This window comes from Cyprinodon variegatus, unplaced genomic scaffold (genome assembly GCF_000732505.1).
Source record: "Cyprinodon variegatus isolate N-32 unplaced genomic scaffold, C_variegatus-1.0 Scaffold389, whole genome shotgun sequence".
Classification (NCBI taxonomy): Eukaryota; Metazoa; Chordata; class Actinopteri; order Cyprinodontiformes; family Cyprinodontidae; genus Cyprinodon; species Cyprinodon variegatus.
Window position 1 is genome coordinate 253,803 of NW_015150842.1, and position 19,130 is coordinate 272,932.

General features: G+C 36.4%; 1 protein-coding gene across 1 annotated transcript in view; it reads right to left on the reverse strand.

The window, feature by feature from the left end:
• Window positions 1-499: 499 nt before the first annotated feature.
• LOC107092654 (partitioning defective 3 homolog B-like) overlaps window positions 500-19,130 on the reverse strand; it is a 128,789-nt gene continuing 110,158 nt past the window's right edge. The window contains exons 15-17 of the mRNA XM_015387250.1: window positions 7,462-7,570; window positions 6,203-6,306; window positions 500-555 (exon numbers count right to left, since the gene is read on the reverse strand). Of these exons, the coding sequence (XP_015242736.1) occupies window positions 500-555; window positions 6,203-6,306; window positions 7,462-7,570 (269 nt within the window). The remainder of the gene's footprint in view (window positions 556-6,202; window positions 6,307-7,461; window positions 7,571-19,130) is intronic.

The window sequence follows — 19,130 nt, forward strand, 5'->3', positions numbered from 1 at the left end:
AGTACAGAAGAGGATTAGGGCCACTGGAAAAAAAAAGTTTACTGATTTGAAAATTTTATTTCAGTTTAGTATGGGAAAAAAAATTGAATTCTGACTTTAATCTCAGAATTATGACTTTTTTTCTTAGAATTCTGACTTTAATATCAGAATTATGACTGTTATTGTAAGAATTTAGTCAGAATTCTGAGAAAAAAGTCAGAATTCTGACTTCTTAATTCCATGTTAAACTGAAATAAAATTTAAAAATCAGTTAACTTTTTTTTTTCAGTGGCCCTAATCCTCTTCCGTAGAAGAGAGATCCAGGTATCAGAAACTGCTATAAAGTGCTTTAAAGATTGGATATAAGGATTCCTTTCATCCATAAATCCTTCATAGCCCTGCAGCTTTATCTGTCGATGTATGTTTAACACTCCTTCACTTTAATTACTATGCAAAACCATGCAAGTACATTATAAAAAAAAAAAAAAAAAGATGTTTTTTTTTTTCTGTCTTAAAATGATTAAGCCTCACCAGAAGTCCGGCCATCCAGAGATCCGACGTTGCTCTCATCTGCCACTGAAAATAAAACACAAAAAACTTTAGTTAATAAAAATAAATATGTTATATTGCCATGTTAGTATCAGTTTGTTGCTTATGTTTTCTCATGTTTCACATCGGCTTCATGTCCTTGGTCCACCATCCTCTACCCAATAATTATTCTTCATGTCTCATTTTACTAGATGCCTTTCTCCTCTGTGATGTTAAGATGGCTTGAGTGCTACAGAAGCACTTTTCCTTCATACCTTTGGCCCCTGCTTCATTTTTCATTCACCCTCCCTCCTCTTGCTCACTTTAAGGCATTGCCCTGCATGTATCCCTCTGACCTTTTTCACCTTTAACCTCTGGTATCTTTTTCATTGTTTTCATTTTTCTTTGGTTACCCTCCATCCAGCTCTGCTTTCCTCCCACAGTCACTGCTTTGATCATTATTCCAAAAGTCAATTCCTCTCTGACTCCATCATACTGTTGCTCCTCTCTTTCCTTTCCAAGTCCCAAAACAATGAGCTGACTTGGTTTTACATATTTTTGTACTAAGAGAGAATCAAACTAAAAAAAAAGAAAAAAAAAAAGCAAATCAGAAAAAGGTGTTTGTTATTTATGTTATCATTAGGTGTTTCAAGCTAGAAAAAGGGGAATCAATACAAACCTAAAAAACAATTGTGTTTCTAATTTAGACAATCCTGGGTAAATACTCTGACTCAGAGTGCAGACAAGGCATTTTGTGTTATATATTACTGTTTTTCAATGTAGTAAGTTACACACTTTTATTTCGATGAGGAATTAAATTCCCAAAGGTAAAAAAATACAGCCAAAGTTTCATAGTCTGGTCAAACTGAACAATGAATTTTAACGTACAGCATGTACTTTTTAAAATCATGCATAAAAGCATGAAAACACTATATACATTAAAACACTGCCATCGACATCAGGGATGTAAATAACTTAATGAAATTATTCAGATTAATGATGGTTATAATATCCAACAGCTGCCAGGAGGAAAGATCTGCGACAACGCTGTGTAGTTCCATGTAGTGCCCAAGGAGAATACGTGTTACATGTTTGTCCAATAGCTTTAAGAATAATTAAAGACATCAATGATAGAATTGAAAGTTTTAAAACCTTTTTTTTGAGTTGGGAGAAAAAAAGATGTTTGTTTAAAGTCGAAGGGACACGGCAGTTCCATCCGTTTCATTTGCAAATTCTCCTGAGTGGTGCACGACTTTACAAGAGTGAATAAAGTAAATGTGATTGGTCGTTTATCAAGGGGGCGGGATTGTTGTGGTGGAAGGTTCGCAAGTAAGTTTGGTTGTGGCCGGTGTCTCGGAAGCATCTTGCTAACCAGTTAGCAACTCAGTGCTAGTAGGTTCCCATTGGGACCAAGTAGCACTAAATTGGTGACTTAGAAACGACACGGTCAAGGAACGCTATGGACAGCAGAAACATGAAAGAGGAGGAGAGTTTTGTGGATAAGTCTTTTATTTAGAGGAGAAAAGTGGGGACAAAGATGTTGTGGAAGAGGACGCCAGGGCAGCAGAAGCTTGGTTTGGTGTAGAAGGCTTACAGCCGTACATGTTTGAGCCCTTGCCTCGCAACGCTGCCAGTTCTGTTAGCTCTACGCCTGCAGAAGACACAGACGTCCATCCCCGTGAACATTGGGACGGAACTCAATGGGAAAGGAAATTATTGTTATTTCAACCGTTGCGTATATTAGCTGCGACATAAGAATAAAGATGCTATGACCGGAAAAATTTTGATTGACAGATGACTGTTGATATACGATTGGCCGAATTTAGGTGCACAAGCTGACCTATAACTAACTGGCCTGCATAAAGCAACGAGGAAAAAAAAAACAAAACAGATTTTAAGAAAGGTTTTTGTTTTTTAAATTGAAATTTTCTGAATTTTGGGACAATATAGACTGATAAAGAGTACATTTATATATATGTTTAAGCCAGAATGATTTTACATTTAAATATGACTTTCCTAAGACTTTAAGATTAATTTAGACAGAATACTTACAACTGATATAATAAGATACAAAGAAGAGCTTTGACCCCAGGTTAGTTTAAATTAGGAGAATGATTTCCTGGAAAAAATGAAGAGAAGCTATTCAAAAAGTGGAAACCTGTACATTTTACACCCTTTGTATGCCCTTTGACTTTTAGGAGTTTCACAAATGTCTTCATGTGGAGTGAGAGCATCTCATGATGTGAGGCTCAGTTTAACTAGCCTAAATCAGTGATAAGCATGTAAAATGCAGAGTTATACTACTTTGATTATATGTACCAACAGCTTATGCAGTACAAATGGCACTTTGAATATGAATATAGCAAATAATGATATTTTTAAGGAACCATATATTTGAAATGGATTGTAAAGTTCTACCAAGCATGGGGATCCTGTTTGGGCTATGACTAACAATTGGCTATCAGCTGACTATATTTTTGAAACCTTCTTCTCTTTAAATAATAAAACAAAAAAAGAAAATACTGGTACATACTTTTTATAAATCATGCCACTTGTTTTTTTTTTTTTCTCCTTCACTGGTTTGTGATATTTCTCTTTGTTTGAATTTGTACAGCTTTGTTAGCCGCGATAGGAGCTGGCCATGAAAAATGCGAGTAGGAGAAGGTTCACAGGTGAGGCTGTGGGCAGATGCCAGATCTACATGATTAGATATCTACAGGTTCTGAGTGGGAAAGCCAGGGCAGCAGTGGACTGGGTCAGAAACTAAACTCTGCTTCTTGTTTCCATCATTCACTGTCATTTTAGTGGAAAAAAACAAATCGAAAGAGGATCAACACAGAGATTCATATTAAGTCTTTACACACCTACTCCTCTTGTTGGAGAGGCTTTTCTAAACTGGTTAATGTAGAAAGTAATCCCAGTCAGTGAAGGAACACTGATGTTCAACTCAGCCAACTTACAGGTTTTCTTTTCTTTATTTTCCCTAACAGCCGAAGCCAAAGAGGCTAAGTTTGAATGATTGCTTTAATTAAAGTACGCCGAGTTAAGCTCGCTGCTAATGAATTAAGTTTAAAATAATTCTGCATGAAAGCAACTTTTAGGCTCTTTATAGTATTGAACTCGTACATCAAGTGAGAAATATTATTTAATTATACGGCATCTGTGTGCGTCTGTGTAGCAGATATTTCACACACATCCGATAGTCAACATTTTAATTTCAAGACTGAAGTGCTAATGAGCCAAAACTGATCTAATTTGCATAATGCTTATGAAAAGGCACTTATGCATACAATGAGATATATTCTGACTGAAGCTAAGGTTAACTGTTTATATAAAAAGTCAGGAGCATTTTTTTATGAATAATACTTACTTGGATTTCTTGCATAAATCTACACCCTATTTCTATACTGTGCAAAAAAGTTCTTCCCCTATTTTTATTTAAACTCTTACTTTGCATCTTTTTTTGTTTTTTACCTTCAGTATCCTGATATAGTTGCTAATTCTTAAGCAATATGTTCGTCCCAACTTTACAAATCCACCAGGAATGTTGCAGACAAACCTGAGACTGATTAGGCCGGATTTCAGGCAACTTTAAAGCATTTTCTGAGGGGAAATAATGAACCCAGGGATGCCTGAACACTTCCTCTCCGCTGCACGCTGAAGGCAAAAGGACTAGTAATTCTGCCTGGTTACATTAAAGGGATTTCTCAATATGATGTTATTACTGCTCCATAAATATTTACAGATTTAATTTAAACATTTGTACTAAACATGGCAATTTGTTTGCCACAGATTTGTTAAAGATCACATTTAGAATTTACAGCCTTAGGTCATCTCATTTTTTATTACATTAATTATAAATGTCCAAATAAAAAGCTTTTAGCCCCTCATGATTTAAAATGAGGCATTTAATAAGAATCTGCTGACACTGAGTCTCTAAGGAATGACCGTACGTTTAGCATACTATGCGAAAAATAAATCTATTCGAAATAATTGCAATGGATGGTGGTATTTAATAGTATAGCTACTTCTGCTGAAATAAAAGGTCTGGTAACATTTTCTTACACATAGTTAGACATTAAAATGAGGATAAACAAATACATCTATAACATGATGCAATATTTATTAATTATACCGCTTCTAAAAGCTATTGGCTGCATTAGATTTTATTTAGACCGTGTGTTGACACATCTACAGATCTTATTGTCCCACAATGGGGAAATTGTGGTGTTACAGCAGCACAAGGTTATAGCAGAAGTGGTCACACAATGTGGACTTTAACCATATATACGTTAAGTAATTTCCCTCTGGGATTATTAAAGTATTTCTGATTCTGATTCCCTCTGATTCATAAAAAATCCCTAACTTTGTGTTTGTCTAACACAGGAAATCTGGTTGACAGTCACTGCATTTGTGGTTCTAAAGTGATAAAAACAAGCTGAATATTAGAGTTAATGTAAAGCAGTGCACCATAACTTTAGAAGCTCAAAACACAGAGAGAAAACTGTCTGTAATCCTCTTTGGCTTTTTCACATTCCTATTGAATTTTACAATTATATGAAAAAGCCTTTTGCTGATATGAAACCAAAGAGCAACAACAGGTATTAGCAGCAGGGTGGTTAGCTACTCTGCTAACCGCTGCCTTAATTGAGACACTCCCAATCATTTACAGTTGATAAACTGTTGATAAACTGAACAGTGTAGCAGAATGGAAGAGATTATTCAGATTACCAAAACATTTTAATTAAAACAGCCCTAAAATATCTCCTTCTTTACTTAATGTGATTCCATTTATAGCTGAGACTAGACAGTAAATACAAATTAACCCCAAAACTAACTGGAACCGGAGCCAAGTCCTAGTAAAACTGCATCTAATTGTGTAAAACAACAAAAGAGTTGACTCAAAGCTCTGCAGACGTATCATCAGCATGTTATTAGTGTAGAAATGATTGTTTGTGCAGTTCACATAAGTTTTTCCCTCTCCTTTGTTCAAATCCACACTCCGATGTGCGCTCACATCTGGCACCCGAGCGAAGTCGAGGGGGAGGACGGAGCAACGTGACATTTGAAACAAAACACTTTTGTGGTGCGGCTGCGACCGCTGTCATGTTGCGCTGATGTATGCAAAGGAACAGACATTAAGTGTGCACATACGCACGGCTGCATTTTGGAGATGACTTTTTAACAATAACTGAAATGTCACTCAGCACCCGCTCGAGAACATCAGCGATCAGGGAGCAACAGGTGACGGAGATGTCAGCGAAAGCATCATTACAGTGGTTGAAAGTCGCCTCTCTGACATTTGGTTGAGAAATAAAAGAGCCATCCTGGGTTCTGTTTACATTTTACACCAAATCTTAGCTTGGTGTGGAAATTAAACCGGGGCAGAGAATGAATCTTTAATGAATGACAACACACCACAGCCTGTCAACTATCAAATCATTGAAAGCATTATTATCTTTCAGGCAGAGATAGTGATAACAATGTTAGTTAGTGGATAAAAAAGCAAAAAAAAGCATATAAAATCCGATAAGAGATTGTCAACCTGCGATGATGTCAGTCTGCATGCGGTTTGTGCCGCCAGGGCAGCAGCCATGCTTCATAACCAGGAGGAGATGCATGCAGCCACCGTGCAGGTTAGATAAACAAAGAAAAAAATCCTCCCCACCAATGTGATGCTGGTTTTGAGTCGTACCCAGGTCCATGCTTTTAGATGGTTTGATGTGCTGGAACTTCAGCTGATTCTGGTTCTGGGTGGGAGACTGGGGCTGGGCTACAGGAGAAGTCTTGGAGGTTTCACTGCAAAAGATGAATAAGAAGTTTGTTAGACAAGTAATGGCATGCGCCACCTTAGCACAGCTGCAGGTGGAGCAGATCAGAATGAAGCGGTCATTTTGAGAGGAAAGGCATCCATTGTCCAATCCCACTGATCTTGCACTGGAAAAATTACCTAGAAATAAGTAAAAACTTCTTGAATTAAGTGTATTTACCCTTAATTTGAGTATGTAAATGAGATAGTTTGCGAATGGAACGAGTTTTTGTACTCTTAAAATAAGATAAGTAGATAATATGCCCTTGAAATAAGACAATGCAGTTGTGTTTTCTTATTTTAAGTGTAAATTGTCTTGTTCCATTGGCAAAATGTCTCTTACCTCCTCAATCAAAGAACAAATACATTTATTTTAAGAAAAAATATATAGATTTAGATTTTTTCCAGTGTGTGCGACTGGTACCTTTCTTCAGCAGCCTCTATGTTAAAGCTGGGACAGAAACATGTTAAAACATAATGTGCCTCTTTCAAATGATGGGATTTTACATATTGTGAACATACTTGGGTTATTGGAAGAGTAATTTCACAAGAAATGGTAGCATTTAAAATGGGTTATAAATTTTGTTTCTATTACTGGCATGGTCATAAGTTTAGATTTTAATAAGCTAATAACATCAAAAAGGACAGATTATTTACATGCTAAAACTCCAAAACTGACCACAGGCTGTACTTTTTTTTTGTGTGTGTGTTTTTTTTTACATTACACCCTGATTGTTTTTATCCAATATCTTTACGTTCCCAGATCACGTTTCTGGAGATTGTCATGGCTCTCAAATGGAATAAAAGAAGCTGCATATTTTCTGTTTCACTTGATTGTTTTGTTGGGTTAAAGTAAAAGAAAATATTTACTATTAATCATTTAATACTTTAATTATACTACTTACAAACAAGACAACAAAATATGTAAAATAACTGGTGTATTCCCAGTGACCTTACATCCAACCGGTGTAGGAACACTTTAATCTCCAGGTTGAATCAAGACATTTCAAACTAATTTTCGCCAGGGCTGATAAAAGAAGGCTGATAAAAAGTAATTAACAAGAATGATAGTCATCACATGAGTTTAATTATCAGATATTTCTAAGATCTCTGTATGAAAACTGTCATAAAAAGCTCAAGCAAACCTTTCCTGTAAAAAGGAGCGGTGGTTAGAGCTGCTGATCTCAGCATCTTGTCTGTAGAGATCTCCCTCATCTTCCTCTTCATCCATGTGAAAATAGCTCCCATTGGTCACTGAAAAGCAGAAAAAAAACGATAAACCTGAATAAAAAGAATCCAGCCAGCCAAAACAGATTATTTATTATCCGTGTTTGTTTATGATATAAATTGTATTTCCACAGAGATTCAATGAAGCTGACATTCTGCTGTGTCACAGTTGTGAGAATGTGTTTTCTGTGATTTATTTTGGAGAAATGCGTCAGTGGGAAGTGATTTGACATGTAGGGGACACAAAACTACAAAATAAATGATCAGTAAGAAAACAAACACTGACTTTCTAACTTCCCTGGGTATTGAAATGATGTGATACAGATGCTCATTTCCTTCAGCAACTGGTCACCCATGTTTACCTTGACACCATGCACATTAGGGAGAACAATAACAGAGGTAAACACCCCTAAAATGACATGGAGCAAAATATGCCAAAGAGGAGTCATGGAGTCTCCATAACAGACATTAGACGGTACTACATACCAACTGATTGTTTAAGAGGAATCTTGGGGGGGGGGGGGAATGCTTTTCTGCCTTAGAATCAGAGCTAACTGTACATTTTTGCTAAATGCTAATGAGTCAAACACCACAACTTTGTCATTGATTCAGAGCTTCACCTGAATGCAAATTTTAAGCAACACAGGCTGAAAGGAGCTCTGGTGTAAAATGCACTGTTAGGTATGGTGGGGGATCTATAATGGTGTGGGCGCCTTTGCTTTTCAAATGCCCTGAGCACATTTCTAAGCTTGGGTCACTCCAGTTGTGTTGGACGATCCAATTTTTTTCCGTGTCACACTGACAGCAGTGGATAATCAGAGGCTCCTACTACACAGGGGGAGCAGATCTTGATCTGTGCAGAATTTTTTGTATCTTTGTCTCAGAGACCCACGCATTGAAATAAATGTTTTTTCCCACATTTGACTGGTTAAGATTAATAATAGGCTAAAAGATAACAAGAAAAAAAACAGGCCATAATTGTACAGTGATTCCCAGAGACAGATCTGTAAAAATTGCTGAGATTTTTTTTTTTTCTTATAAAGAGGGGAGAGAGATAATCTGCACATTCCTGCACTGCCCTTCGTTATTTTGTTTTTTGCAAGGCTCAAAGAGGATCATTACTTTATCTTTCCTCCTGAATTGTTGCTGTGTGACTCTAAACCTGACTATTTTCTCTTGAGATTAAGAGATTTTATTTTGTATTTTTCCCCAAAGAAGGATGTATTTTACTTTATAACCACATCTCTCTTCCTGTCAGACCCATGGAATTGCTGGTAAATTGCTGTGTAAGCCCCCTTGCAGAAAAAATTGTCAGTTGTGTTCATCCCTATTGACTCTCAATGAGCTCCAAAAGGCACGGCCTCGTCCGACATGATTTTCAATTGGATTGAATGGGAAATTACAGTTGGTGTGCAGAGCTTTAGGGTGAAAGGCCTCTTGAATATTTCAGAGCTGTACAAAGGTAAACGGGTAGTAATCACACCTAGATATCAACCGATAGGTATTAAGGGCAGGATCCTCAAAGAGTCCAAATAAGTCGGTGTGTTGCGGATGATCTACAAAGATTGCTGCACAAATGTTGAAGAGATGAAAATTTGCATCCTCTACAGGTGGTATATGAGTGGTCATAAAAGAAAGGTGAGGTTCAGAGCCACTAGAGATGACGGTAATACTGAATCATTATTGGTTAAATAATAATAAGACAAAATATTATTTAAAGTGCACCTCATAGCCTATCTCAAAGTGCAAAGAGATGGGCACTAAACCACCATAGAAGTTCATCATCATCAAATAAGTGAAAATATTCAATATTCAATAATGTTCCATCTATATTATTCTTCAGGACTGTTTAGTTTGTGATATTGGTTGGCCACAAATACACATTTTGCATACTGAGGAGGAACTTTGTTGGTTAAATGGAGTGTCCCTCCAGTAGATACACAAACATCCCAGACATAATAGTGTACAAGATGTCACTACTTCTACTATAAATATTTTAATTGGGGCGGTGAGTCGGGTGGTGAAACAGCAGGCACCCCATATAAGGAGGCCATTAGTCCTTAACATCGCCTTCCAGGGTTCAATTCTTGACCTAAGGATCTCTTCCCTCCATCTCTAGTTGCCCATTTCCTACCTAGAATCCTGTGAATTAAGGCCAAGTTTGCCATTTCATCCATACATCAGACCAACTATACAATAAAATAGTTGCAGTAAAACTTGCCGTTTTACATTTTTTTTAGACGAGCTAAAAATTATGTTTATTTAGAAAAAAAGTTAAAAAGTTCAAATGTTTTTAGATGTAATAACTATATATGTCCCATATAGAGTTTATGGTCAATCATGTGTTTTTGAATGATCTAGTTCAACCAACAATTCAGCCCTCATCAAGCATGTTTGTTACTCTGTTAAAGAAGTAAAAAGAAGCCACCAAAGAGTCCTACCTTTGCTCAGTTCAACCTTGCAAAACATTAAGAATACTGGTAATTGTGGTAACCGTGATTTTGTTTTTAAGTACTGTTATCTTTTTCCTGAATAAACAGGCAAGCCAGAAAATAAAGTTAGGATATTTAAAAATGTTTTGTATATTCCTTTATGATACAATTTTTTTTTTCTTTACAGATCCTTACAGGAAAGCCAACAAGTATAGGTTCTTCTATACAGAAATCTAAGTATTGATTCACCTGTTTTAGTCTCTAGAATATCTGACGTAAACACCTACTTAAATCAATCCAGCTGGCAACATAATAGCTTGTGCTATATTTACACTTTATATCCAATAAAAACAACAAGAGCACTACTGTTGGACTTAAAATCTATTTTCCTGCATTTTAGACTCAGAGTGCTTCCAACATGCTGGCAACCTGGAGCTCAATAGTCCGTCTGAAAGCCTCCTAAGTGAGGGCTACTGCTGCTCAATAGAACACGAGTAAGAGGTGGTTGAAAATAGCAGTATGACGGTGGTTTAAGTCCATTGTTCTGGAAAAAAAAAAACCTACAACATGAGATGGATTCTAAGAAAGGCTGAAAAAACACAAAAAATTCTATAATGGACCTGATGGAACCTAAACACAGCCAAGCTGAAAGGTTTTTCCTAATCTTTATTTATGGATAAACTTCCAGCTGCTTTCATTTTGGGAAAATTTGTTTGTTTTTATTTTTTTGTTTTTTTTAGATGATTTATGGTCTTTATCAAAGAAAAGGAGTTTAGATTTCTTACACTTTTCTCTGTTGAACAATGTTTGCCAGTACTTAAACCTCTGCTAAGTTAAGAGACGGAGGTTTAAAAAAAAAAAAAAAAACAACTGTAGAGATGAGTGAAGGAAAGTAAGAGAAAAAAGAGAGATGATGAAAAGGCAGCTGAAGATGTAGCAGATGTTTAACGCTGATAGGGCTTTGTCTTATGACAACTTGATACACAGACACCAAATCCTTTCCAGCGCCATTTACATACAGTCATCAGTTCTCAGAGTGCATTTGTGCTGCACAACACAAACTGGAATTACTGCACATCACTTCGCTGAATGCCCTTTATCTGCTGGCATCTGCACACGTGTGGCTGAAAGCAGAGACGTTTGGAACTGCAGGGGAAGACAGGCACGTCTGAAGATATCACGCCGCCTTCATCTCCATCCCTTCCTCCCTCTTTCCACACTAATCACCTGCTTTATTTTTTTTCTCCAGCTCCTTTTCTTGCAATCTCATATTTTGGCTTCCATTTATCTCTCCTCTCAGATCTCCCATAAATCATTTTATCTCCTGTTCAGTTTTCGGCTTTTTTATCCCTCCCCCGTACTCCCTTCCTTCTCCTCCTCTTCACTGCTCGCACCTTAATCAGCCAAACTGTCAAAAACACATTTTTTATTTCACCTCACACACGCAGAAATCTGTTTTCACTGACTCTCGCTATTTGAAGTGAAAAGGCATTTGTTGTGGATGATAGATCAATAGCAGTTTTCCCCAACAGCAGATAGACAAATTGTCTTCTTTGACACTCAACTATTCCTTTCTGTCAGCTATGTTTGTCTGCAGCAAGTCTATTTTACAAACCACTAAAAAAACAATGCCGTTTTTTAATGTCGGCTTGTGGTGGTCACCAGTAGATTTAGTTCAACTACAACAAACATGTTCAAATATCCGCTTTCAAACATGATCCTGTTTGTACTTAACAAGGGTTAAGTGGCTCTCAGTTGTGTAACAACCTCTGTTAAAATGCCAGATTTTTATGATGTAGAAATATAAGACCATGAGGGAATAAATGAAACATATAATGTATTTTCCCACAGATAAACAAATAAATCTTTTAGAAACCAAAAAAAAAAAGATGCAACAGCCAAACAGTAACTGTGCACAGACTGAAACTAACATAATGGAAAATCACCTCTGCTTCAAATTTAGCATCCAATTTTCATTGCTACTAAATAACTACACCACCTCTTGATTTGGAAATATATTCTGCCTTGTTAAGGTAACTCCTGTCCGCCCACCTCCACCGGGCTTCCCACTTTTTTAGTATAATTTACTTCTTGATTTTGGACCGGCCACTTCAGTTTAAATCATGCAGATGCAGATTATGCAGAAATTCACTTCTGTAGCTCTTGAATGCATTTCGCTGTGTACTTGGTGATTTTTAAAAGTCAAGAAAAGTTTAACTTAGTCTCCTTGTGTCTTGCCTTGAAAATATTTGGGTGATATTTTTTTAGGGCGTTCAGTTTTCTCCAGTTTAGAATAAGTAAAAACCAAAATGGAAGTACAAAACCTTGCAAAAAGTTTTTGTTATTTGGATGGTTTGGTTTCTCAGACTAAAAGTAGTTCAAGGCAGATGTAGGCTAAAAAAACATTAAGAAATAATTCTGGACTGAACCAGAATGAGTTTCAATATTTCATTAGCCTGAGTGTGTTCACACTTCGGCAACACGCCGTTTTATTTTATTAAATCCCTTTAACAGATTTGCTTGTTTTTCATACAATTTATTTTGAATAAATCTCACATTCTACGTAGAAATGGATTTTAAATAACTGATGATTATCCCCTTTTTTTATCACAGTGACCTAGTATGTTTCTTTTACAGGTCAGCGTAAACTTCTAAGAGTCACTGTATTTACAGACGCTGAAATAAACCTGAACTTATCCTCTATCAACTGGGAACAATTTGACCTAAAATGCCTCAAGAAGGCATGACCTCGAAGCATTTTGGATCAAACCGTTTGAGATTTTTTTCTAAGTCTTAATGAGCATCTTGGGACGAAATCGTGGAAGAACAATATGGGTTTATGGGAACAAACCCTTGATATTTGAAACACATAATTTCCAAAGAGAAATGAAGAGGTTCTAAACTCTTAGATATCACAAAGAAAGAACTTTGAAGGGCTCACCTATAATGACTTTTCCTTGTAGGCAGGATAATATGGAACAACTCCCACTTTAACAAAGTCTGCTTTTGATTGGCTGATCAACCCTGTCTGATATGATCCAGTGGAAAGTGGAAGAAGTGCTCTTCAGGGCCAAAATCAGAACAGGAAGGTTAACTTACTTTTCAGCCTGACAAATGATACCAGACACCCCACCAGCCTCATCATCATCAGGCCAAGCTTTGACCAAACTCATCAAGAGCATGGAAGCATTTCTAAAGCTGTGTAATCAGAGACAGGACAGCTTAAAGTTTGATATTTATGTAAATGACTGTTTAAGATTGGTCAGAGTGGCTGTTATCTCACAGCAACGCTATTTGGGACATTGACATTAGAAATGTGCTTAAACTGTCTACGTTTATTAACCCTGTGATGACAGATAAAATAAAAACAATAACCCTATATGGAATTAAAAATGAATGTGAAGATTTGTGATAACAGATTTAATAAGGCAGCAGTGAAGGAGAGAATTCATTTTAGAAATCCACAATATTAATACAAAATGAACACGTCTGCATACAGAAGTAGTGACTCTTTACTCTCAATTCATTCTTGAGCATAAGCAACCATCAGGGGATGAAATAACAAAAAAATAATTTTAATTTGAACCTTAGTGCCAATTGAAATTAATTCAGAGTAAGAAACAGTTCATTAGCAGAGTAAAACACTGGCAGGCACAAGCGCACACTAATGCACAAAGATAAACAACCAACCAAGCAAAATAACTCGCAGAGCCTCAGAAATGGGCCTATTGTACACAAATACAGGCTTAGAAATGCAAACACGCACCAACATGTTTATCCAAATGACACTATAGCTGGGGTGAATTTGAACAGCAAAGTGTATTCAAGGTCAGAACTGTTTGCCAGATTCAGTGTAAACACACAGACAAATAAAACCAACAGTGTCTGATACTGGCCAAAAATCCCTGAACCAACACACCCACACGCACACACCCACACGTAGCGGAGACTAACACGGCTCTAAACAAGCAGAGATATCACTCGGAAACAAAAAGGCACACTTTCAAACAAACGAGCACAGAGAACAATGACGATTGCACAAGTGATGGAAGCTGATTTACATTTATATCCCGAAGTCTTACTGCAACCAGGGCTTACTAAAGCCTAAACAAGAGTTGTTGTTTTAAAAACACTTGACTAATATTATGGGAATCTGTTCTGTTCACTCACTGTTGGGAAGACATGTATATTTACCACAACATGAAAAATACAAGAACACATGAGTGTTAGAGAGAGACAATACAGGAAATGAAGCAGCTGGAGGTGCGACGGCGAGCACTTAATGCCTTCAGTGGACAAATACTAAGAGTTTTAACTCTACAACCATTAAAAAGCAACAAAGGAAATAAAAAGGTAAACCACTAAACAATGTGCATATAAGATAGGAGTCTTTGTTTAAGACCATCACCATTCACCACAGTCCAAATTAAGATACATCACTTCAAAATAGGGATTAACGTAAAAGCTAGAAAGTCAAAACAATGCGTACTTGTTTAAAAAAAATGTAGTTTTCTTTTTTCCTCATCATATCGCTAAATATTTCTTTCTCTGTAAAGTGCCTTGAGGTGACAAGTTTTGTGAATTGGCATTGTATAAACCAACGAAATTGATTTGAATTTATATCTCCTTTAGTAGAGACAAAGCCTAGACCAGGCTCGGACAAAGCCTCCTGAATCTGCAACATGCTTTAAATCAAAGACAATCAAAGGAGTTTTGCTCAGTTTTTGTGAATACATTTATACCCCTTTCAAGGATCTCGTTTCTATTCTGATGACTCATGATTGACCATCCTGAAGTTTGGGACAGTGAGGCCCCAGACTCATATGATATGCAGACTGAAATGGATATGTATAGCGACAAAACTACTTATGAATCTTTGTCAAGTGAAGGTATTTCAACGGATGATGAACAAAATCTTGTCGACAGAAAGGTCCTGCAACTGCTGCAACGCCTCGTCAGACGAGGAAAATAGAGGGCTAGAAGGAGCCAATAGTGATAACAGAGAGACAAGAGTGAGATGGAGACTGGAGATCGACAGACATTCACAATAGTAGGTGTTAAAGCAGAGCGTTTTAGACTACTAAGAAGACGAGGTCTAAATGACTCGATTAAGCTTTTAAACTCGACAGGCCCAGGTACGGCTCAGCTGACATGCGCATCTGGAGCTATTTATAGAAACTACTATGGCATGCTAGCTATCTATCTCATGATAAAAACATGTATTAACCAAACATTATTGGAAAGTAATGTACAGTAGGAACATCTTCTTCCATTATCATCATCCGGTCCTAAAACTAAAGCCCGGATCCCAATGGTTGCACTGACTGCAGCGCATAGAGAGGCTTCTTCTAGCAGCCTGAGCAGGTCCACATCTATGCAGATTCTTTCACATCTGTCCCAAATGCAAACTATGTCCTGCCTTTGAATGTCTCTGATTATTAAAACTTTTTATTCTAAACAAAAAGAAGTAGAAAAAAAACAACAACAAAAAAACAGCAGCACGACAACAATGCAAAGCCTAACTTCATGACTATCTGAACACATCTTTCTCAGAGTAGAGCAGATAGAGGATTTTACTATGCTAAAAATAAAATGGGAACTATGTTTAAAGAAAATGGAAATGCAGCAATAAAGGCTGTGGGATGGTTTATATGCTGGCTGAGGCAGTGAGAGATGATTCTGTGAGATCTTTGAGTTTCTTGATTTAAAAAAATATAATAATATATAATTCTTTATATATAATATATAATAATATAAAAAATATAAATTATATTATATTATGTATAATTCTGTCCCTCGTCATTTATTTATTTTTTAAGGTTTAAAGAGGATCACTATTTTAGTGTATCCATTTTCTGCCCTTTCAAACTCCTATTAAGGGTTAGGTATTCGGTTTATTGAAAACTTCTATTGATTGTTTATGTGCCCCACCTTTTAAATAAGCACTGCGTGATTCTAAACGTGGCAAAACCTAACTGTTATCCATTGAGCGATTTTATTTTGTATTTCCCTCAAAGCAATTGGGTTTTACTTTGCTACCACGTCTCTCTTCCTGTCAGATTCATAAAATTGCCGACGAATTGTCTTCTTCTCAAATTCCATCCTCTAGACCGGGGATTCCCAACAGGGGGCATGTGTAACCCTAGTGGTCCAGGAATGCATTGCAAGGAGTACATGAAAATATTTTTTTTATTAGGTAGTAAAATAAAATAGGGCTGGGATCTGTTTTGCTTTCTCAGGATCAAATTGAAAAATCAAAAAAGCTTTTATCAGCCAAAAAGTTTTTCTTTTATGTTTGAGTTCACCTTCAGCTGTGACACACATCCAAACCAAGCAGAGGAACAGACTGGATGTAGAGAACAGCCTGGGATCAGCTGATTTTCACACTGAGCTATCAAAGCTCATCAAAGCAGCTCAGGTATTTTGATGAAAACATAGAAAAACTAATCAAGTCAGTCTGACAATACTTTTTGTTCTGTATTTTGTTCCCAATTCATCAAGTTTAAATATGTGATTATACTGGAGTTACACAGAGGAGCTACGGTTTCATAAAAAAAGGTTTATAATATCATTTTATTTTTTATTCATTTCAATTCCTTACTAACTTCCAGGCCATATATTTATGTTGTGTTTTATTTGGGATGTAATGCATAAAATGCCTAAATATTAAATGCTCAAATGCTCTAAAAGTTTAAGTATAATAGTTTTTATTTTATAATCAGTTGTTGTATTTCCCACTTTTGAACAATAATCAATACTTTCGACTGAGAGTGGGACTCATGGTAGGATAAAATGCCCAAAGGGGTACACACGTCAAAAAGGTTGGCAAACACTGCTCTAGACCTCCGTTAAGGCAACTCAAAAAGCTCCATACCCTCTTCAGAGCAATGCATTGCTGCATATCTTGATGCCTCTAAAGATAACGGCAGAAATTCATCAGCAAAACCAAAACACAATCTCCTCACCACTTGTCAGGGAACAGCTGATCGCCCGGTGTGCCGTCATGGTTTTGTGGCCATATCTGAAGCATTCAGTTGCTAAGGCGGTTGCTATGGCATGTTCTTAAATTTGTCTGAACGATATACTTTATGCCATTTGATAATAATAATCATCCTTTCCTTGCTGTGAAAAAAATCTAAGCTCTATTTCTCTTATCAACTTTATCCTATAATTATAGTAGATTCATGTTTTATTGCTGAATATTCATCATAATGAGTAAGAAGCATAATGTCTTCTTCAAATAGGGAGAAAGACAAATTTCAGATTATATATATATGAGTGTATCTATACTGTGGGTATGTATCTGAAACAGGCAATTATTTCAAACCCATGCAGGGCTTCTCCAGTGGCTTCAATTGGCAGCAAAAGAAGTAGAAGAATGCAGGTTTACGTACAATCATGTTTCTCCCAGAGACGCTGATGACTTTATTACGGGAGAACAATAATCGGTGCAGATTACTGTAATCAAACCTGTGGTGAGGCTATAATTACTAAACAAAAACTGTTTTGTTTTTTTGTTTTTATTTTGCAATAAATGCTGCCTTCAAATGCAGATAAATAATTAACTGCTTTTCAAATAAAGCATGAGCTTGTTTGAGTAAAATATATTTTTAAGTGCTTTGACCAGCAGTAAACACTAGGGAGCATGTTCTCAGTTTAAAGAATCAAGCTAACCAATCCTCAAACAAGGTACAAACACAAAACAGCCTAACTGGAGGAAACGGCTTTCATTCAGTCATTCTGAAAATGTTTCCACACCTAGTGAGGAGTCTTTGTCAATTCTCCTACCTGCAGTTGGATGCTGCATCTATTAAGGACAATAGCTTATTCTCAATGGGACATTCCAAGCCAAATGTAAATCCATGACCCATCTGTGATTCTAATGGGTCACTTTAGTCTACTGTTTGGTGTGAGTTGTATTGGTCATGATGAGACAGCTTTTGTAATTTATTTAAAATTACTTTCACAATGGGGTTATATATGCATGCTTAAGAACAGCAGCGCTCCAAATGCAGGTTGCCCTGGTGTGAGACACCATAACTGACAAGAAGTTTTTTTTAGATAAAAATGTCAAAAAAAGGGGTCTATTTCCCTCTAATTTACCCTGTTTTATGGTTGTATTAACCATACCTACTTACAACTTTCACAAGCAAAATACAGCGTAAAACTTGGAAACAAGAAATGCCATTTAAAAAAGCCCAAAACCTGAAGGACTTTTTCAATAACAGGGGAAAATCAGTCGTGCAGCTAGATGTTATACAAGAACATATTTGGTTTAACTCTATCTGAAATTATATTGGATTGTGATTAAAAAATGACACTAAAAGGAAACATTCTTTTAATATTCCAATTGGACATTAGACGTTGCTGATCACCTTTATGTGAAAAATTTTCTCCTGGAGTGCCAGTTTGTACCATACCATACCATACCTACCTTGCAACAAGAAAAAAAAATGTTTTGATAGGAAAAGTCAATAGCCATACTAATCTTCTCCAAAGAGAGAAATAAAGAACTGTTCCAATTTTAACAAATGAATCAATCTCTTACAAAGGGATAAGCCACAAGTGAGGACAGTGCTGGAATATGGTACAAATCCAAAGTTAAACTTTTTTTGCTTCCAACATCGCCATATGACATTGTTTCACCAGAGTTAGATCCATTACCTCATAGCTATTCATTTTTCACACAGCCACGGGCAATAGAAATGTAGTTCAATTCAACTGCAGGTGACCAGGAGATCAAGATGTTAACACGCTAACATCGTTATCATGCTGGTCCTCATGGGAAATGTTGTCTTCCTTCAGGCAAAACAATACAGCTTTTGTCCAATGGGGGGAGCCAAAATCAACCAAAAACTGACAGTTTTTTAGTGCAGCTTTAAGATAAACTTAACTTTAAAATATTTAAAATATATTCATCAATTCACTTATGTTTAATCTAAAGGTTTTTTTACAAATGTTCTTATATGGTGGAGAAGGAATTTTTTCTTTTTTTTTTTTGCATTGCAAATTTTGACCTTTGTCCACAGCAATTTTTTTTTTTTTTTTGCATTGCAAATTTTGACCTTTGTCCACAGCAAATTCATGTGATGCTATAGTTAAAAGAAGAAGGAGATACATCATAATAAAGGAAATATCAGATCAACTGGTTTGTA